Source organism: Melospiza georgiana, chromosome 27 (assembly GCF_028018845.1).
Source record: "Melospiza georgiana isolate bMelGeo1 chromosome 27, bMelGeo1.pri, whole genome shotgun sequence".
Lineage (NCBI taxonomy): Eukaryota > Metazoa > Chordata > Aves > Passeriformes > Passerellidae > Melospiza > Melospiza georgiana.
This window is the reverse complement of record NC_080456.1, coordinates 5,873,984-5,894,836: the sequence shown is the minus strand read 5'-3', so window position 1 is coordinate 5,894,836 and position 20,853 is coordinate 5,873,984. Positions and strand designations below refer to the sequence as shown.

General features: G+C 64.7%; 2 protein-coding genes across 3 annotated transcripts; both read right to left on the bottom strand.

Moving 5' to 3' along the window:
* Positions 1–1,677: 1,677 nt before the first annotated feature.
* On the bottom strand, positions 1,678–6,711 carry SCN4B (sodium voltage-gated channel beta subunit 4). Its single transcript, XM_058041394.1, has 5 exons — positions 6,453–6,711; positions 3,570–3,733; positions 2,686–2,911; positions 2,380–2,509; positions 1,678–1,988 (listed from the first exon to the last, which is right to left on the bottom strand). The coding sequence occupies exons 1-5, from the start codon at positions 6,709–6,711 to the stop codon at positions 1,895–1,897; spliced, it is 873 nt and encodes a 290-aa protein (XP_057897377.1). The 3' UTR covers positions 1,678–1,894.
* Positions 6,712–13,695: 6,984 nt separating this feature from the next.
* SCN2B (sodium voltage-gated channel beta subunit 2) lies at positions 13,696–19,888 on the bottom strand. 2 transcript variants are annotated; one of them, XM_058041387.1, is made up of 4 exons: positions 19,703–19,888; positions 16,868–17,034; positions 16,532–16,742; positions 13,696–16,224 (listed from the first exon to the last, which is right to left on the bottom strand). In XM_058041387.1, exons 1-4 carry the CDS (start codon positions 19,770–19,772, stop codon positions 16,025–16,027), a joined length of 648 nt encoding a protein of 215 aa, XP_057897370.1. In that variant the 5' UTR covers positions 19,773–19,888; the 3' UTR covers positions 13,696–16,024. The 2 variants fall into 2 exon arrangements, with proteins under 2 accessions (XP_057897370.1, XP_057897371.1); XM_058041388.1 differs by lacking the exon at positions 19,703–19,888 and adding an exon at positions 18,031–18,127.
* Positions 19,889–20,853: the final 965 nt, after the last annotated feature.

The following is a 20,853-nucleotide window of genomic DNA, read 5'->3' as shown; positions in this document are numbered from 1 at the left end:
AGGATCGAAGCTTTATTATTGTAGTAACCCATGCATAGTGCAGCATTGCATATCCGGCGGGAAGTGGAGCCGCGTCCACGCGCCGGCTAAAAAAGGCCCAACAGGTCAGGACAGCTAAAAATAGTCTTTAAAAAACTCCCTCCGTCGCCTCCTCGCTGTCCTCCCCCGCGGGAGGGCTCCTCAGGGCGGGCTGGGGTCTCTCGGAGTGGCTGGGAGGTCTCGGGCTCCTCCCAGGTGGTGCTGGTGGTGTCACAACACCTGGCGCATCACAACACCTGGCACAGGGCACAACACCTGGTGCATCACAACACCTGGCACAGGGCACAACACCTGGCATGTCACAACACCTGGCGCATCACAACACCTGGCGCGTCACAACACCTGGCGCGTCACAACACCTGGTGCATTACAACACCTGGCACAGGGCACAACACCTGGCGCATCACAACACCTGGCGCATCACAACACCTGGCACAGGATGGCATCTTCCACCAGGGGCTGTGCAGAGCCGAGCAGGGTGCCCCATCCCTCCTCAGAGGTAGCTCAGACTGTCCCCAGCATGCAGGTGGGGACACTGAAGCACAGCTTGGGTCCTACAGACCCTCAGGGAGAAGATCAGGTCCTGACTCCCACCTGCCTGTCTTATCAACAGCCAAGGGACTGTCCCCTGTGCCCCAGTGCCTGTCCCCTGCCCTGAGCACACAGCCCTGCCCAATGGGTGTCCCCAGGCCCAGCCTGGGCTGACCAGCCCGCTGTGCTCCAGCATCTCCAGAGAAAGTAGCACCCAGCCTTTCCTTGTCACCTTGGCCACCAAATCCCCACCTGCTCCCACTGCAGCACCTCTGCCAGGGCACCCCACAGCAAGCCATGGCTCTGCTGAGAATCCCGATTTACTGTGGGGCCAGGGGAGCTGCCTGTCCTGCTGTGTCACTGTCAGACACCCACAAATTGGAGAAATAATAAGGGAACAAATCATGTTTTAAAGGAAATTGTCAAGCTCAGATGTAGCTTGCCCACTTTGTGTCTCACGTCCTGTGAGTCCACTCACCCCTCAGAGCCAAGGAAACCTCACACCCACCCCGTGAGGTAGAGCAGTATTTTTGTCCCCATTTTACAGACGGGGAAACTGAGGCATGGAGAGGCAGAGCAACTTGCCCAGGGTTGCCCAGCGGGTCGGTGGCACAGCCCCAGCCCGGCTCCCCTGGCCTGGGCTCGGCTGTGCTCCCTCCCTGCCGCGGTGAAAGGGAAACACGATTGGCTGCTTTCCCCTGGAATCTCACACAGAAACATCCACGTAACGAGCTCAGCCTTGGCACCGGCATCAAAAGCACCGAGCTCCAGAGAGAGGGGAGGGAGCAGCACCAAGGTGCAGGATGACTGCCTGGGGAGAAGCCCCCTGCCCCCAGGGATGCCCTGGGACACGGGCACCTGCCCAGCCGTGCCGTGGGAGGGGGGCACCGAGGCACAGCCAGGGCGCTGTCGCTGATTTGGTTCTCCGGTGTGCTTATCACAGCCCTGCATCCTCCCTGCTTCCCCCCTCGCCATCTGCACGGCCGGCTCTGAGCATCCTCCTCCAGAAACCGCTCCCAGCCACCCCAGCTCAGCACCCAGCGGGCCCCGGTGCCAGCACCCGGCCCTGGCACGGCACCCACCCTGCCCGGCACCCTCTTGCCTGTGCTCAACCCAGCAGCCTCCCAGTGCGAGTCCGCGAGAAGCTCCCAGTTCCCCCGGCAGCCGCAGCCCTGTCGGAGAAGCAGTGCAGGTTGCAGGCACGTGTGTAATAGAAACATGTCTCAAGCGCTGGCAGTTCGGAAAGAAAACAAAAGGGGAAGGCCGGTCCCGTGCCCGGGCTGCCGCGGCGGGGCGAGGCGGGCGCGGGGCGCCGCTGCTCCGTTCATGCCTTTGGAGGAGCTTTTTGTTCCGCCTTGGAGCCGGCCAGGCCGTTCTCGGTGTTGTCGTTCCCTGACGAGCTCACCAGACACTCCTTCCTGCAGGGGGAGAGTGCATGGGCAGCTGACAGCACCCCGAGCCCGGCCCTGAGAATCCCCCAACCCTGAGAGCCCCCCGAGTCCAGCCCCAAGAGCCCCCAGATCTGACCCTGAGAATCCTCCAAGCCCAGCCTTGAGAGCCCTGAGAGCCTGATCCCGAGAGCCTCTTGAGCCCGGTCCTGAGAGCCCCCCAAAGCCTGGACCCGAGAAACCCCCAAATCTGACCCCGAGAATCCCCCAAGCCCGGCCCCAAGAGCCCCCCGGGCCCATCCCTGAGAGCCCCCTGAGCCTGGACCCAAGAGCCCCCAAGTCTGACCCTGAGAATCCCCCAAGCCCGGTCCTGAGAGCCCCCTGAGCCCAGCCCCCTCACCCCGACCTCTCCCCAACTCACTTCCCGTCCTGCATCTTCTTGATGATGAACAGCACCACCCTCTTGATGAGCATGAAGAGGATGAGGAGGCCGATGAGCCCCCCCACCACGCTCAGGATGATGACGGTCACAGTGTTGTCCGTCTCCACCACTGCGGGAGAGAAGGTGCTGAGGGGGCTCGGGAGGGGAGCAGGGAGCTCCCAGCTGGACATCCCACCCCGAAAACCCAAAACCTCATCCCCACAAGGCTTCCAGGGATGCCACCCACCACAACCACGAACCACGGCGCATTGCCACCAGCCCAGGGCCAACCATGCCGGCACTCACTCTTGTGCACCACGGTGAGGAAGATGGTGGCGTTCTGCTCGGCGTTCCTCTCCTTGGGGTTCTTGACGTAGCAGGTGTACTTGCCAGCATCGCTGAACTCCACGCCGTTCAGCACGATGGAGATGTTGTTGTCCTTCTTGGTGGTGGAGCCCACGAACTCCACCCGCGGGTTGTGCCACACCAGGGTGGGCTCCGTGGTCTTGGCCTTTATCTTGCCATGGTAAATCTGCAGGGGCAGGGGGCAGGATCAGCTGGGTGAGGGAAAGGCTCACGCTCTCCTGGTGGTGCCCAGGCTCAGCTCTGCCCACACGGACACCCCCACCAAATGTCCCATTGCACCCCGTTAAAGCAGGAATGGCCGTGGAGAGGAACCTGATGCACATCCTGGTGGGGAGCAGCAGATCCTGCCCTGAAGAAATGGAACAGACCATGCAAAAAATGGGAGATCCCAAGAGAAAGTGAGCTCCTTTGATGGCCAGAGCTGCTCCAAACCAGCCCTCCTGCTGAGGAATTGAGGAGCCAAATATTCCCAGCAGGAAGCAAATCTATACAGAACCTTTCATATTTCAAAGCAAGCCAAGGAGGAGGAAATGAACCATATTTTGCCCTAAGTGCAGATTTGCACCTGAACAGCCAATTTATGAAAACAAATGAGCCTGTGGGCAGCAGCGGATCTAGAACAGCTTTGTGCCAAAAGCACGATGTTCTGGGGTATTTGAGTCACCCCTTGGCACAGCCTTGTCCCCCCCAGAGCTGGGGACACGGAGAGAAGGACATCCTGCACGAGGAGAAAGGGAACTGTGAGAACTTCGGTGCTAGCTGCGCTGGGGAAGCACAACGGGAGCTGCCAGGGAAGCAGAGGCAGAGCCCGGAGAGCCACCCACCAGCTCTGTCGTGTTGAAATACCATTTGAAGACCAGGTCCTGGAAGCCTATGCAGGTGGCGAAGGTGCAGGGCAGCAGGACGTTGGAGTTATTCAGAGCTGTCACCGTGTTGGTTTTCCCCACCGACACCTCCAGGGCGAAGGCGATGGCCAGGACGTGCAAACCTGGCAGGGAGAGGGGAGCAGAGAGTGAGGGCAAGGCTTTGCCACCCCTCGTTCCCTTTGGCACACCCGGCTGCCACGGCAGGAGCCTGTCCCCAGCTCTAGAAGGGCTCGGTGACAGAGGGGACCCGCAGGGACAGGGGCTGGGTCACCCTCAGAGACAGCGCGGGTTCAAAGTAACCAGAATATCCCCAGGAAGAAAGCGAGCAAATGAGAGCCCTGATTTGCATGTTATCCACAGGCCTCAGCTGGACCTTGAAGGGGGAGAAAAAAGCCAAGGCGAAGCAGAGCTCTGTTCCTCAGGCGGGAGCTGGAGCAGCAATTAGCGAGGCTGTCCTGGCCGCCTGCCACCCGCTGCCCTGCCCTGCCCTCGGGAGCAGCCCCCACGTCCAGCTGAGAGAGCCCTGACTCCCTCCGGAGCTGCCTGATGACCTTCAAAGTGCAGGAGGCGGCTGTCCTGCTCCTCCTCAGCTCCTCTGAGCAGGGAGAGAGGGGCAGGGAGAGAGGGGCAGGGAGAGGAGCAGGGATAGAGGGGCAGGGAGAGAGGGGCAGGGAGAGAGGGGCAGGGAGAGAGGGGCAGAGATATAGGGGCAGGGATAGAGGGGCAGGGAGAGAGGGGCAGGGAGAGAGGAGCAGGGAGAGAGGAGCAGGGATAGAGGGGCAGGGAGAGAGGGGCAGGGAGAGAGGGGCAGGGAGAGAGGGGCAGGGAGAGAGGAGCAGGGAGAGAGGAGCAGGGATAGAGGGGCAGGGAGAGAGGGGCAGGGAGAGAGGGGCAGGGAGAGAGGGGCAGGGAGAGAGGGGCAGGGAGAGAGGAGCAGGGATAGATGGGCAGGCAGAGAGGAGCAGGGATAGAGGGGCAGGCAGAGAGGAGCAGGGAGAGAGGGGCAGGGATATAGGGGCAGGGAGAGAGGAGCGGAGAGAGGAGCAGCGAGAGGAGCAGGGATAGAGGGGCAGGGATAGAGGGGCAGGGAGAGAGGGGCAGGGAGAGAGGAGCAGGGATATAGGGGCAGAGATATAGGGGCAGGCAGAGAGGGGCAGGGAGAGAGGGGCAGGTAGGAGCCCAGCTGCAGCTGAGCACTCCTGGGTGCAGGGCCTGGCATTGCACGGGGCTGGGCCACTGCTGTCCCCACAGATCCTTTCTGGGAGCACAGGGATGCTCTGGTCCTGCCCAGAGGAGCAGGCCCACTCCCCATCCCCATCCCAGCTCTGCCCTGTCCTGTTTGTGTGATGTGACATGGCTAAGATGTGGCACGGCCCAGCAAAGCGCTGTCCTCCCCTTCCCCAGACCTCAGCCAGCCCTGCAGAGCTTTCCCTGGGCACAAAACCCAGGGGTCACAGCTTTTCCCAGGGCTGCAGGACGACCCCCAGCTGCCCCAACAGCTCAGCTCGGACACGCTGCCCTCTGTCAGGATTCTCCTCTCTCCGCAGCCGCCTCAGCTGCTGATTTATTCTCCCACACAAGCCGGTGCTAACAACTCCCCAGGCACGTCGCAGCCGGAGCCAAGCCCGAGAGCCCTGCATCCTGGGCTGCGGGCCCTGCTGCAGTGCTGCATTGCAAGCACTGCAGGCGAGGAGTTATTTAACTTTACACAGGAGCACTCCTCATTCTGCTCGGCAGGCAGGGAGGGGTTCCCGGCAGATGGAATCTCCTGCAGCTCCTAGAGCAGCCCTGGGGGTGCTGCAGAGGGGAATTCACGGGCAGGAGTGTCCCAGGGGACAGGAGCTGTGCCCCTGGAGCAGGAGTTGGCAGGGGGACGCCTGGCTCTGCAGGTACCTCTGAGGCTGCAGCGCGCTGCAAGCGGGCACTGGCAGGAAAGATGATTCCTTGCAGCTTGCAACACTTTAAAACCTGTCTGCCACCCTAAGAATGTAACCTGAATTGAACGTGCGGGGTAAATCGAGGCTGACCTTGCTCCTGTCATCCTGTGCTCCCAGGAAGACAAAGCTAATATGTTACCACTAAATAAAGCACCGAGGAAAACACGCTGGGGGAGCAGAGCCACACACCAGCTCTCAGCGCTGCCTTTCCAAACCCTCCCAAAGCTGCTGCGCTTTGCACCACCAGACCCCCAACCCTCAGGGCCGCTCTCCTGGGGGCTCCAGGCTCCATCCCATGCCTGCAGGCTCCAGCGTTTCCCAGGGAAGCAGGGAGCAGCCACCGCTGCCACCCGAGCCTTGGCTGCCTGTGCTTTGCCCCGGCAGAGGGAGAGCCCCAGAGCGAGGGGGCCCCGCGCTCACCCCGGGCTGCCATCTGTGGGAAAGCTGCCCGAGAGAAACTTTCGCTGCCCAGAGAAGTCAGCGTGACATGCTGGGGCGGGCAGCAAGCCATGCCTGCCGGGCTGGCCGGGCTCCTCTCCAGCGGGCTCAGAGAGAGGAGCTCCGTGCCCGGCCCGAGCCAGGTGCGCTGTGCTCCGGGAGGGGACACACGGCCCACGCCTCTCCCTGGAGGGGCTGTGCCCTGCTCCGTGCTGCGGCCAGGAGCCCGCTGACATTGCCTGCGGAGCACGGCATGCCCAAAACCTACAGAGACACCCGCCCTGCACTCCCTGCCCAGCGCCCTCCCGGCTCCCAGCCCACCTGAGCGGCTTGTGGGACCCTGTTCCCACCTCCGCGCCCTGCACCCCGACCCCTGAGTGCTCTCGAGCCTCTCCGAGCCTCTCCTACCACCCCAGTGCCAGCTCAGGCGCTGGCACCCAAATCTTGCAGGGGGTCAGGTACTTACATGGCTCGTTTGTGTCTCCAGCATCCTTTAACTTAAGAACTTTGCCCTCTAAAACGCCTCCCACGGGAGCGCCCCAGCAGCAAGCGCTGCCCAGCCAGCCCTGGCTTGCGGGCCGGGGCGAGGGTGACCCGCGGGAGGAGCAGGAGTGCAGCGGGGGCGTGAGGCTGATGCAGGCGGCCGGAGCCTGCCCCAGGTGTGCAGCGGGGAGGGAACGGCTGCCAGCCCCTCCCTGCGCCCTGTGGCGGGGGATCTCGGGCATCCCCGGCCACAGCGCCGGGCGTCATGCTCCAAGCAGCGGCCCCGCGGCGGGGACAAGCACATGCGGGCGGTTGTACCAAAGGAACCGTAAGACAATGACCTGTCGGCGGGCGTGCTGGCGCTGAAGCAGTGCACGGGCTCCCCGCGGGCATCCCCCGGTGCCGGGCGGGCAGCAGCGCGGTCCCCGCCGGCCGGGGCTCGGCAGCGGGGCAAAGCGGGGTGCGGCCGCAGTGCTCGCAGGAGAAGCGCCGGCTGCGGGCGGGGCAGGGGCCGGAGCCGGGACTTCGGAGCTGGGGCTCGGCTGCGAAGTCACCTTGGCCGAGTGACTTATCCCCGGCGCTCCGGACCGTCCGTCTGCAGAGCGGAGAGCGGCGTTAGCGGCATCCCCGGGCGCGGCGGGCGGGGCGCGGGGAGGGTGCGGAGCGGGGACCCCCGCCCGGGGCTGAGTCCCCGCCGGGGAGCCGGGGTGGGGGGACACGGGACGCGGGCGGTACCCGGAGGGGTCCCCGCAGCCCTCGGCGCCCCTTACCCAGGAGCGCGGCCAGCAGGCGCGGCGCGGCGCGGCGGCGAGCGGCGGGCGAGCCCGGGGCCATGGCTGCGGCGCGGGGCGGCGCGGAGCGGAGCGGTCCCTGCTGCCCGCAGCGCCCGGCTCTGGCCGCCCCCGCCGAGGGCGAGCGGCGCCGGGCGGGGCCGCGCCGGGCGGGGCTGCGCTGAGCCCTCCTCCGCGCTCCTCCGCGCTCCTCCGCATCCCCCCGCGCTCCTCCGCGCTCCCCCGCATCCCCCCGCGCTCCTCCGCGCTCCTCCGCATCCCCCCGCGCTCCTCCGCATCCCCCCGCGCTCCTCCGCATCCCCCCGCGCTCCTCCGCGCTCCTCCGCGCTCCTCCGCGCTCCCCCGCATCCCCCCGCGCTCCTCCGCGCTCCTCCGCGCTCCTCCGCGCTCCTCCGCATCCCCCCGCGCTCCTCCGCATCCCCCCGCGCTCCCCCGCATCCCCCCGCGCTCCTCCGCGCTCCCCCGCATCCCCCCGCGCATCCCCCCGCGCACCCGGGGATCGGGGATCGGGGATCGGGGAGCGCCCCCCGGGCCGGGGCAGTGACGGCGCCCCTGGGCTCGGCGCTGATGGAGCCGCACCCCGAATCCTGGGAGCAGTTTTGGGCCCCTCGGAAGAAGGACATTGAGGCGCCGGAGTGTGTCAAGAGAAGGGGATGGAGAACCAGCGGGATGAGGAGAGGCCGAGGGAGGTGGGGGGTTTAAACTGGAGGAAAGGAGGCTCGAGGGGACCTTCTCGCAAAGGAGGGTGGAGCCAGGCGGGGGTCGGGCTTTTCTGCCAGGTAACAAATGACAGGACAAAAGGAAGCGGCCTTAAGCTGCGTCAGGGGAGGTTTAGGTTGGATTTTAGGGAAGATTTCTTCACTGGAAGGGTTGTCCAGCCCTGGCACAGGCTGCCAAGGGCAGTGGTGGAGTCACCAACCCTGGAAGAGTTCAAACCATATGGCTGTGCTGACTTTGTTCCCCAAGGATTTTGGGTTCGAATCCCCAATTTTTGGGTTCGAATCCCCAATTTTTGGGTTCAAATCCCAATTTTTTGTGTTTCAAATCCCAATTTTTGGGTCTAAACCCCCAGATTTGGACATTTTGACTCACCCTGGAGCAGCTGGGGCAGGAAATGTGTGGCAGCTTTGTCCTTTCATACCGGAGGCCCGTACAGCCCCAGGTACAGGGCTGAGGTGTAGAGCACTCGAACACACAGTGCTGTCCTTGAAACGGCACTCGGGGGTGAAATGTACCTGAAAACACACCCGAGAGTTACCTGAGATACACCTGAGATACACCTGGGCACACCTGGATACACCTGGGATACACTGGGATTTTGGGGTGGTTTTTGCGGTGCATTTTGGGATGGATTTAGGGATTTTTTTGGGGTGGATTTTTTGATAGATTTCGAGGGTTTTGGTTTATTGGGGTGTGTTTTGGGTCACTCGCAGAGGAGTAGAAAACGACGGCCCCGTTCATGGCCACGCCTACTGGCTGTCAGGTCCCGCCCCCTGTCCCCAGCCCCACCCTTGGCCATGTGGGTTAGAGATGGCCTTGGCAGTGCCGGGTTGATCGTTGGGCTTGATCTTAGAGGTTTTTCCAACCTCAGCGATTCTGTGGTGGCCTGGAAACACTGGGCTGGTGTTACCCTGGGCCACCTTGGGAAGAGGCCAAAGTGCCACTAAGGCCGGTGGCTTCCCAGGACAACAAACCAGGACAAGGCTGGGGCTCAGCTCTGCTTTGGGGCGCCTCTGCAGTGTGGCACCAGGTGTGCCTGCCCTCCATCCCTGACACAGACAGCAGACACAGGTGGGATGCAGAGCCAGACCCCGATGGCTGCAGAGGGACCCGCCCGGCGCCAAAGGGAACACCCAGAACTCATTTTCCTCACCGTGCTCTCGTTCCGGGATAATTGGCTGCACAAAGTTCCCATCTCAGCCACCTTTTCTCGCATCCATTAGGCCGCAGGGCTCTCCTAATGGAAGCCCCAGGGCGTGGTGCGGGCAGGCAGAGCCTCACCTCGGTGCCCAGGTCCATTAGCCAGGGAGCTCTGTGCAGAGAGCGGCGTTTGGGGGGTGACGCATCCCAAAAGAGCCACGGTGGGAAGGAAGGAACAGGAGCAGGAACGGCGCTGGGTTTTCTCTGGGCTGCAGTGACTCAGGGCACACGTCCTGGCAAAGCTCACCCCAGGGACCAGGCATGGCCTTCCCGAACTGGACTGACTGGGTTTGGGGTGTGAGAGCAGCTCACCTGCAGGGATGCTGCCTGCACGTCTAAAATGCCACAGCCTGTCACCTTCAGGGCGTCCTACAGCTCCCCATCCCCATCCAGCCCCCTCTGCAGCAGAGACGAGGGAGAGTGGGAGGCTTTGCAGGGCACGGGGACATCCCAGGGGAGCCTGAGAGGATGCCAGCAGTGCCCGTGGGTTGAGGCGTCAGGGCTGCAGAGCTGGCAGGAGAGGCAGGAAAAATACCGGCGGAGCAGGCAGGGCAGCGCTGGCAGCCGGTGCTGCAGGAGCAGCGTGCTCGGCTCTGCTGATGCAGCAGAAGGTGCCTTGGCGGGCACAGGGATGGATTCGGGGAGGGGAGGGAGTCAGGGAGGGATTCAGGGAGGGGAGGGAGTCAGGGAAGGGAGGGAGTCAGGGAGGGGATGGATTCAGGAAAGAGATGCACTCAGCAAGGTGATGGATTCAGGGAGGGGATGAATTCAGGGAGGGAATGAATTCAGGGAGAGGATGGACTCAGGGAGGGGATGGATTCAGGGAGGAAATGAATTCAAGGAAGGGATGGATTCAGGGAGTGGATGGATTCAGGGAGGGGATGAATTCAAGAAGGGAATGAATTCAGGGAGAGGATGCACTAAGGGAGCTAATGGATACAGTGAACTGATGGACATAGTGAGCTGATGGACACAGTGAGGTGATGGATGCAGGGAGGTGATGGACACAGTGAGGTGATGGACACAGTGAGGTGATGGACACAGGGAGGTGATGGATGCAGTGAGGTGATGGATGCAGGGAGGTGATGGACACAGGGAGGTGATGGACACAGGGAGGTGATGGACACAGTGAGGTGATGGATGCAGTGAGGTGATGGACACAGGGAGGTGATGGATGCAGTGAGGTGATGAATTCAGGGAGAGGATGGACTCAGGGAGGGGATGGATTCAGGGAGGAAATGAATTCAAGGAAGGGATGGATTCAGGGAGTGGATGGATTCAGGGAGGGGATGAATTCAGGGAGAGGATGCACTCAGGGAGCTAATGGATACAGTGAGCTGATGGACACAGGGAGCTGATGGACACAGGGAGGTGATGGACACAGGGAGGTGATGGACACAAGGAGGTGATGGATGCAGTGAGGTGATGGACACAGGGAGGTGATGGATGCAGTGAGCTGATGGACACAGGGAGGTGATGGATGCAGGAGGTGATGGACACAGGGAGGTGATGGACACAGGGAGGTGATGGACACAGTGAGATGATGGACACAGTGAGCTGATGGACACAGGGAGGTGATGGGCACAGTGAGCTGATGGACACAGGGAGGTGATGGACACAGTGAGGTGATGGACACAGTGAGGTGATGGATGCAGGAGGTGATGGACACAGGGAGCTGATGGACACAAGGCGGTGATGGGCACAGTGAGGGGAGCAGCGCCTCAGGCACTCTGTGGGGACGGGAGGAGCAGCGCAGTGTTTGCTGGAGCATCACTAATGGTGAGAGGGCAGGCAGAGGGATCCTCGGGGTGCAGGGATGCCTGTCACCCCTGCAGAGGTGCCTGAGGGCTGCTGGGGCCAGAGAAACAGGTGAGTTTGAGGCCAGCATTCACATCTCCCTGCTGAGCATGGGGCAGCCTGGCACCCCCTGCCCGTTCCCGGGGCTGGCAGCGGGACAGTGGCTGTCACCAGCGCCTGATGGAGCTGTCACACTCGGCAGCTCCAGCCGGTCTCCTCGGCCGACTGATCCCGTGAGACAGCTGCCAGCGCCGGGGGCCGGGGCAGGGCTCTGCTGTCCCCAGCCCTGCCGGTCGCGGCTGCCCTGGCATTTCGGAGCGCGCAGGTGTCCGGATGGGAGCCGCGGTTCCTGCGGCTCAGCGGAAAGCTGTTCTGCTGAGCCCAGCAGCAGGGTGCCGTGTCTGGTTTCGGGGAAGGCGAGCACCCTGTGCTCGGACGCTGTCACCTCCCCGGGGACAGGAAGGGGGCTCAGGGCGCTGCCAGCTGGCTCACAGCCTGCCGGGGGCACAGTGTACCCTCAGTCCTTCTCGCCTTGCGCTGGCGGAGCCGGGAGGGTTAAATGCCAGGCTGCTGCTCTCCGAGCAGGGCTCCTGCCTCCCTCCACGTGGCTCCCGACCAGGTAGGGCTGAGCAGAGCGCTTGGGCTGCAGCTCTGGCACCGCGCTGGCCCCGGCTGCCCTGGAGCATCCTGCCAGGCTCTGCCCCCGAGGACAGCCCCAGCCTCCTCCCCGAGCCGCCCGAGGCAGACGATGCTGAGCTCCCGGAGCAGGCAGAGCCCTCCTGCGATGGAGGGGGAGGAGGAGGCGGCAACAGAGCTGGAACGGAACTTCCCGTCAGCACCTTATGTTTACTGCAAGGTCCTCTGGCTGTGACCTTTGAGAGACGAGGCGGGCTGGCGTCCCGGCGGCCGGCGGTGGGCAGGAGGCGCCGCAGCGATCCGGCTCTGCAGGACTGTCCTGGCTGGGCTGCGAGCTGAGCCAGAGCTCCCGGGCGCAGACTGCGGTGAGTACCTGGCTGCTTCTGCCATCCCAGCGCTCGGCTGCCCGCAGCTCTGCCTCGGAGCGGAGCTTTCCCCTCTCGCCGCGCTGCCGCTGCCTGCTCGCCCCCGCCGGGGGCTTCCCTGCCCTCCGGAGCGCGCAGGTTCCTCACCCCCTTCCTTCCTTCCTTCCCTGCTTCCCTCCTTCCACCGGCCCTGGGGAAGAGCGGCCGCGTCCCCCGGCAGCACTGCAGAGCATCTGCAAGGATCGCTGAGGCAGCCCTGCTGTATCCCGGGAGAAAGTTTGATCCTGACCCGGCACAGCCCGAGGCCACCCGCACCGGAGCCTCCCAGAGCTGCCCCTCACAGCCCTCGCTGCCCCGGAGCACACTGCCCCAGGCTGTTCCCTTTCCTGTGCCCCTCTATGCAGGGATGTGGCTCTGGACTCCCCCTGAGACACCCCAGCATCCCCTGTGACTGCACAGGAGCAGGCAGGGGTCCCTGACGCCTCCCAGCCCCTCTCTTGCTCTTTAACACCTGTAATCCCACCTGGCCTCGGGAAATCTCAGCGTTCCGTAACAGGGAATGTCCATGGTTCTGGAGAACCTGTGAAACCCCAGCGCTGGGGGTTCTGCACTGCCCTCAGTCCCTGCAGTGAGGAGAACCCACCCTTGGTGTGTCCCACGGGGTCTCCTCTGTGATCCCGCTGCTCTCCTCAAGTTTTTTGCCAGCAACATTCCAACGAGCATCCCAAAAGCTCCGAGGGGTCCCCCACCCCCTTTGCCCGCGGCTGAAGCTGGTGGGGACAGCCCCACATTGTCCTCGGGGGAGCTGCTCCTCCCTGCACAGCGAAGTTGTTCCAGGGATCCATTTGCTGCACTCCCCGGAGCTGCAGGACTGTGCCAGCAGGACAGTGGAGGTGATTTGGGTGCCCTTCCTCGCAGAGGGAGCGGTGCCACGGGAAGCTGCGAGTTTCCCGCAGCGCTGACCCCACGTTGAGGTGCCCAGGGCGCCGTGCCCAGCAGGGACAGGGACAGGGGCAGGGATGGGGACAGGGACACTGGGAGAGCTCATCCCACTGGCACTGCTGCTGGGAATGGTGAGGGGCTGGGGAGGGGGCGGAAAGAGGGGTGTCAGGGCGCCGGGGCAGCCCCTGCCTGTGTGAGGAGTTGGGATGCAGCGGTGCTTGGCAGCCCCAGGGAAGGGCAGCAGGGAGAGGCAGGGTGGAGGGCTCTGTCAGAGCTTCCCCCGTGTCTCCGCGGCGGCTGAGCTGATGGATGTGCCCATTAGCTGTGCCCCAGTTGTGTCGTGGTGTTCCAGAGCATCCCCACGGCGCTGCTGCACCAGGAGAACGGCCGGGTACGGGTGTCCATCACCCAGGGCGTGTCCTGGGCTCTGCTGGAGCCTCTGAGCCTCACCTGCCACCAGCCCCAGCTCTCTGGGCAGCGCAGTGCAGAGGCTGGCAGGGCACAGGAGGCCCCACAGTGGGTGTGGAGCACCCCTGGCATCTCCCTGGCCACGCTCCCAGCCCCAGCCCTGCCGGGGCTCTGTGCCACCTCCCAGGACAGAGCTGTGCACCCTCAGGGTGCCCTGGGCTCCCTCTGTGCACCCTCAGGGTGCCCTGGGCTCCCTCAGCACCCGAACCACCCCACAGGACCGAGGAACGGGCTCATCCCCCAGGCAGAGCAGGCCAGGGGCCCGTCCTGCCCCTCCAGGCTGCGGCACAAAAGCATCGAGGGCAAAGTCGGTGTTTTGTTGTTCTTTTGTTTGTTTGACTGTACAAAGAGCAATAAAAACATCCCACACTCGGCAGAGCGCTTGGCACGCCCGGGTCAGAGCAGCCCCTCCTGTGGGTACAGATCTGAGTTTGTCAGCTCTGCCGGGCACGGCCGCGTACAGACAGATGCATTGGCGAGTTGCAATCCAAGGATAGTGCACGAGAAGAAATGAAAGGCAGATGCAAGAGTGCTTGTGTGCGACGCTCAGAGGCCTCAGCGCCCCCGAGGTGCTGGCTCAGTCCCACCAGGAGCCGGGGACAGCCCGGCTCTGGCAGAAAGTGGTGCGGGAGCCCTGCGGCACTGCGGGCACTGTGCGGGGCGGGACAGCCCGGGGACAGCGCGGGGACAGCGCGGGGACAGCGCGGGGACAGCCCGGGGACAGCGCGGGGACAGCCCGGGGACAGCGTTAGGACAGCGCGGGGACAGTGTGGGGACAGTGTGGGGACAGCCCGGGGACAGCCCGGGGACTGCCTGGGGACAGTGTGGGGACAATGCGGGGACAGCCCGGGGACAGCGCGGGGACTGCCCGGGGACAGCCCGGGGACAGCCCGGGGACAGCGTTGGGACAGCGCGGGGACTGCCCGGGGACAGCGCGGGGACAGCGCGGGGACAGCGTGGGGACAGCGCGGGGACAGTGTGGGGACAGCCCGAGGACAGCCCGGGGACAGCGCGGGGACTGCCCGGGGACAGCGCGGGGACAGCGTGGGGACAGCGTGGGGACAGCCCGAGGACAGCCCGGGGACAGCGCGGGGACAGCGCGGGGACAGCGTGGGGACAGCCCGAGGACAGTGTGGGGACAGCCCGGGGACAGCGCGGGGACTGCCCGGGGACAGCCTGGCCCTCGCGGGCATGGGGACAGGCGTGGGACACGGCACATTCCTGCTGCGGAGGGGAAGGGAGCAGTGTGGAGCCCAGCGGGGTCGGGTGCGATGGACGGGTGGGAAGAGATGGGGCAGAGCGGGGAGGGCAGAGCTGTCCCCATCCCTGGGGCCTGATGGCATTGCCGGGATGGCACCTGCACGGGGACACTGCACAGGTGTCCCTTCTCTGCACAGGGACGTGTCACAGGTGTCCCTTCTCCCCTGGCAGTGCTGCTCGTGGGTGGCAGGACCTCCATCCCCTGCCCCAGGTCGGTGTCCCCTGTGGCTCTGGGCACTGTCCCCCTCCTGGCAGCCACAGGAGGAGAGAAGCTCAGGCCTGGTGCCACAGGGGCCACTGCCCTGGGTCATTCCCTGCCTGCAGCCCGGTGCTGCAGCCAGCACAGCTCACCTGGCGGGTGAGGCAGGTGGCACAGGGGGCTGGGCACGCTGGCAGTGCATTGCCATGGCAGTTACAGTGTGCAGAGCTCTGCAGGGAGGCTGGAGGCGGCAGTCTCAGCATCGCAGGGTGACAGAGCTGTCCTAACTCTGGGCCTGCTGCTGTGCCCAGTGCTTCCCAGCAAGTGCCCAAAGGCTCCTCTCCCTTTCAGCAGCTCCTTGGCCCGAGCGGCCTCACCCCAGCACTCCCCACACCCCAGTCTGACACATCAGCAGGACATTTCCACCACAACCACCCTCCTCAAGAAGGAAAGGAGCACAAAAACATCAGCCCAGCACCGTGGGCTGAGATGCTCAGACCCAAAACCAGCCCGAGAGGCAGAAGGGTCCATCCCTCACACACCAAGGGCTGGCCATGGTTCCAAAACCCTGCACAGCTCCAGGACACTGGGGGGGTTCATGGCCTTGGCCTCTGACTTCTGAGCAGCTTGGGACAGTCCCTGAGGAGCAGGAGCTTGCAAGGAGGAGCCTGGCAGCTGTTGGGATCCCTCAGGATGGGAACACCAGTGCCAGTGGCCCAGGCACAGCAGGAGCAGCTCGGGATGAGCCCTGACCCCAAGGGCACACTGCCGGCTCACATTTTCCACCGGGACAGAGAGCAGACAATGGGGCACGGGGCTGCCCAGACCCCTCTGTCTCTCCTGGCACCCCCTGCTCCAGCCCCTCTGTGTGTGGGGGCTGCGCAGATCCCCCCTCACCCGCCCCAGCCTGTCCCCAGCACCTCCTCACCACACTGGCACAACCCAGAGCAGGGCACGGGCCGGTGCCAGCTCAGCCTCAGGGCCCTCAGCCCCTCTCCCCAGCCCTGCCCAGCCCAGCCAGGCTCCAGGGACCTCCTGTCTGCGCCCTGCCCCAGGCTGGGGTGGGTGTTGGCATGGAAGGAGGGATGCTCCGGGGACACAGAAATCCTTGCTCTGGAAGCACATCAAGAGGGTCACACTGTACAGGGGGCAGGAGGGAGGGGCGGGCAGGGGGCCTTTACTTGGTGCCCTCGTCGGGGTTGCCTTCACCATCCGTCTTCCCTTCCTCCTCCGTCTTCTGGTCGTCCGTGTTGAGCCTCTGCTGCTTTTTCCGGCGCACGCATTTCACCACCATCAGCACCAGGATCACCACGGCCAGGAAGCCGCCCACGGAGGCGCCCACGATCACGGCCACCGTCGAGTCGTGCTTGGGGGGCTCTGGGGACACAGGGACGGGCTCAGGGTGTGAAGGGAAGCCATGGGGCAGAGCGGGGAGGGCGCAGCTGTCCCGCATCCCTGGGGCCCAATGGCATTGCCGGGATGGCACCTGCACGGGCATGCTGCAAAGGTGTCCCTTCTCTGCACAGGGACGCTGCAAAGTGTCCCTTATCTGCACAGGGACACGGGGGCACCCGCAGGGACGTACAGAGAAGGGACACCCGCGCAGCATCGCTGTGTAGGTGCCACGCTGGGCTCTGCCAGCATCCTGCCCCCATGGGTGCCCCCGGCGCCGGGCACCACTGACCTTGGGTGAGCACCTTGAGGCTGATCTTGCCGTGGCCCCGGTGCCGGTCCGGGGGGTTCAGCACGTAGCAGTTGTAGGTGCCCTCGTCCTCCAGCTGCACGTTCTTGAGGGTGAAGGACACGTCGTACTTGGCGGGGTTGCCGGTGAACTCCACGCGGTTCCCGAAGCGATCCAGCTGCTTGTTCATGATCTTGGTGCGGAACTGCAGGAACTGGGCAGCCGTGGGGACAGCGGGTGAGACAGCACCCCACGGGCTCATTTCCCAGCCAGGCACCCCCTCCCTGCGTGCAAGAAACCCCCAGAAACACCCCCCAGCACATCCCCAGCGAGACTCACCAGCTCCTCCGAGCAGTTACTGCACTCCTGGTACGTCCAGTTGAGGGAAAACTGCTTGTTCTCCACCTTGTAGCAGGAGTTGAAGGTGCAGGAGAGCTTCACAGAGGAGCCGTTCAGGGCGTTGATGATGGGGGGGGCCATGACCTCCATGCCCATCCTCGGGGGCGCTGCCAATGCAGATGGATTCGGGGGGTGTCACAGGCAGCCACCCCGGCAGCTGAGCTGCCACCCTGTCCCCACGCTGCCCTGCCCGCACAGAGCTCTGCCTGGGGCCTGGCATCGCCTTCCAGGCACATGCACACACTCTGCATCCAGCCAGGAGCGGAATCTCCCTGCCCAGCAGGAGCAAGGGGAGCAGCCCCGGGACGGACAGGCAGAGCATTGTCCCTGCTCTGCAAGGGCCGGTGGCCCTCCTGCGCCCCCCGGTGCTGCCGGCAGGCCAGCCCCGCTCCCGGCCGTCCCCCGGGGCTGCGCTGCCGCTGCGGGATCGATGGCGCTGGGCGAGGCTGCGGCGTCAGCAGCGGGGCCGGCGCCACACGCAAACCACGGCTGAGCTCATCACATCGCATTGCCGGCAGGACACGGCTCCGGCAGCAGCGCCGGCACCTGCCAGGGCCGGCCCCGGGGCTCCCCGGGGAGGGCAGATGATGCTTTCCCTGCCACGAGAGGATTCTCCAGCTGGGAATGACCAGAGCGAGCTCCAGGTCTCTGCTGGGGGAACGAGGCAGTCCCTGACCCCGGTCCTGCTGAGAGAGAGGGGCTGTACCTGGTGCAGGGCAGGGCTCACCTGGGGAGGGGCAGGGATGGGGCTCTGTGCCCTGCTCCCTCCTCCACTGCTCCCTGCAGCTCCCCTGAGCAGCCCCCAAGCATCCAGCACTGTCCCCAGGGTGGGCAGGGGGACAGGCTCCTGTGCAGCCCCCAACATCCAGCAGTGTCCCCAGGGTGGCAGGGGACAGGCTCCTGTGCAGCCCCCAACATCCAGCACTGACCCAGGCTGGGCAGGGGACAGGCTCCTGTGCAGCCCAGCTGGCTGCAAACACCAGGCCAGGCCCTGAGAGGCACGGGGACACGGGCACAGCGAGCCCGGGGAGGGGACGGCGTGTCCTGGGGGCCGTGACACCCTGCAGGGCCGCTGCCAGCAGGTGCCTCAGTGATCACCTCACCTCTCCCCTTGGGCTGCTGCTCTTTGCTCTCAGCGCTTCCTGCCGAGGCCAAGCTGGGCGCAGGTCAGGGCTGCTCCGGCTGCTCCGCCTGCAAGCAGGGCAGGAAAGGGGCCAGGCTCTGCAGCAGGGACAGGAGCCGTGCCCGGGCTGCAGGCACAGCTGGGCTGGGCAGCTCCCGCTGCCAGCTGGGAGCCGGCAGCAGCCTCAGGCTGCCCGGGACTGAGCGGTGCCCTGGGGTATGGCCAAACTGTGGGATGGCTCCTGGCTGGGCTGGCAGCCACGGGGACATCCCCATCCAGCCCCAGAGGGCTCAGGGACACAGGGATGGCTGCGTGGGGATGGGTCACAGCACCCGAGGCAGGAGGAAGTGTCCCAGTGTCACAGCCTTGCTGCCCCACGGCGGCCTCCACCTTTGGTGCCTCCAAGGAAGCCTTGCAGGGATGGGAGAGGAGCCGGGAGCTGGCCTGTCCCAGCAGGAGCGGCTGGAGGGGATCCCTGCAGGGAATCGTTGTCTGGGTGCCCCTCACAGGGTGCCCTGTGTGCCTGCGGGTGCTGACCTGGCCTTGTCCTCTGTGCTCCCCAGGGCTCTACAGAGGATGAGGCGCTGCCAGCAGCAAACCTGCCACCCCCCCAAGCAGGGACACCACAGCCTGGCAGGACATAGGGGCACCCAGGTGGCTCTGAACCTTGCCACTGAGCCCTGGGGGACAACAGAGGTGGGGGAAGAACCCCCAAAACCCTCGGGACCATCCAGGCCGTGCCCTGCAGCGCTGTGCTGGCTCCCAGTGCTCCCAGTACTGCACCCGGGCTGGGGGGGGACAAACAGCAGCGTCCGCAGCAGCCCTGGCCGGGTGTTGTACCCTCCTTTCCAGGCTCTGTCCTCGGGGACAGGCAGCCCGACAGGAGCTTGGGGACAGCCGTCAGAGGAGCGGAGCATTCCCCTTCCCGGCCGGCAGCGATCGATGCTGACACAGCGCTGCTGCTGCTGCTGCTGCTGCTGCTGCTGAGGCCGCGGGGCACGCACGGAGCCGGCCCCAGCACGGCCACCGGGAGGGGGACACACACAGACACCGCCACAAGGCAGCACAGGGCAGCACAGCCCGCCTGGCAGCACCCAAAGGACAGCACAGCCCACCTAGCAGCACCCAAAGGACAGCAGAGCCCACCTGGCAGCACCCAAAGGACAGCAGAGCCCACCTGGCAGCACCCAAAGGACAGCACAGCACGCCTGGCAGCACCCAAAGGACAGCAGAGCCCACCTGGCAGCACCCAAGGACAGCACAGCCCACCTGGCAGCACCCAAAGGACAGCAGAGCCCACCTGGCAGACCCCAAAGGACAGCACAAGGCAGCACCCAAAGGACAGCACAGCACGCCTGGCAGCACCCAAAGGACAGCACAAGGCAGCCCAGCACGTTCCCAGCCCTGTCCCCACCGCAGCCCGCTCCCCTGCCCGCCATGCCAGGGCTGTGTGCTCCCGGGATGCAGGGCGTTTTCAGGAGGAGATGCAGCGGCACCAGAGCCCCCACCCTGCCCAAAAGCAGGTCACCGTGGCTGGTGGCTCTCTGCACCTCCGTGCCCGTCCCTGCTGGCACACACGGGGCAGGGCTCCTGGCAGGGCACGGGTGTCTCCCCGGCTGGGCACATGCAAGGGGGCTCAAGCCGACACTTACCCAGCGAGAGGAGCAAGGTGAGGCCGGCGAGGAGCAGGGTGGGCTGCGGGAGCCAGCCTTCCGGGCCCATTGTGGCGGACTTTAGTGTGTGGAGAGGACGTGGTGTTGGTGTGGGTGGTGGAGGAGGTGGAGGTGCTTTTTCGAACGCCCGGGTTATTTGCAGGTGACATAGAACATTAGAGCCGCTTTCTCCCCACAGCCCAATATGGCTGGAGCGGCGCTGGGGCGAAAAAAAGCAGTAAATGCTGTGGTTGGTGGATTGCAGCCGCCGGAGTGGGAGGGCGGAAAAATTTTCCCCTGAACTGCAGGCACAGACAGCTCCTGGCGCTGCCGGCCCCGTGCCCCGTGCCGGGCTGGGGCACACGGGGGGTTCCCGAGCCCCGCGTGGGGTGGGGACACTCGGGTGTGTCCCCCGTGCCCCGCTGGAGGCCGGCAGCCGGCCCTGCTGGCACCATCCACGGCAGCACTTTCATTCTGCAGAGCCCAGCGGGGCCCGGGAGGGTTGGAAATGCCCTCCTGGAGGCTGGCAGGGAGCGGAGGGGCTGCCCCAGGCTGGCACAGCACAGGGCCCCGAGCAGCCCAGGCAGGATGCCCCAGGTGGGCTGCAGCAGGTGGGGGTGCTCCTGCTCACCTGCCCGCTCCTGGAGCGCTGCATCGCTGCCCAGGGCCGCCAGACTGCTGGGGCTGCTTCCCCTCCTCCAGCAGCCTCTTCTCCCGGGATAACAGCTCTCCTGTCCCGGGATAACAGCTCTCTTTATCTGGGATAACAGCTCTCTTTCCCCGGGATAACAGCTCTCTTTTCCTGGGATAACAGCTCTCTTTTCCGGGATAACAGCTCTCTTTTCCCAGGATAACAGCTCTCTTTTCCCAGGATAACAGCTCTCTTTATCTGGGATAACAGCTCTCTTTTCCCGGGATAACAGCTCTCTTTATCTGGGATAACAGCTCTCTTTTCCCGGGATAACAGCTCTCTTTTCCCGGGATAACAGCTCTCTTTATCTGGGATAACAGCTCTCTTTTCCCGGGATAACAGCTCTCCTGTCCCGGGATAACAGCTCTCTTTTCCCGGGATAACAGCTCTCCTGTCCCGGGATAACAGCTCTCCTGTCCCGGGATAACAGCTCTCCTGTCCCGGGATAACAGCTCTCTTT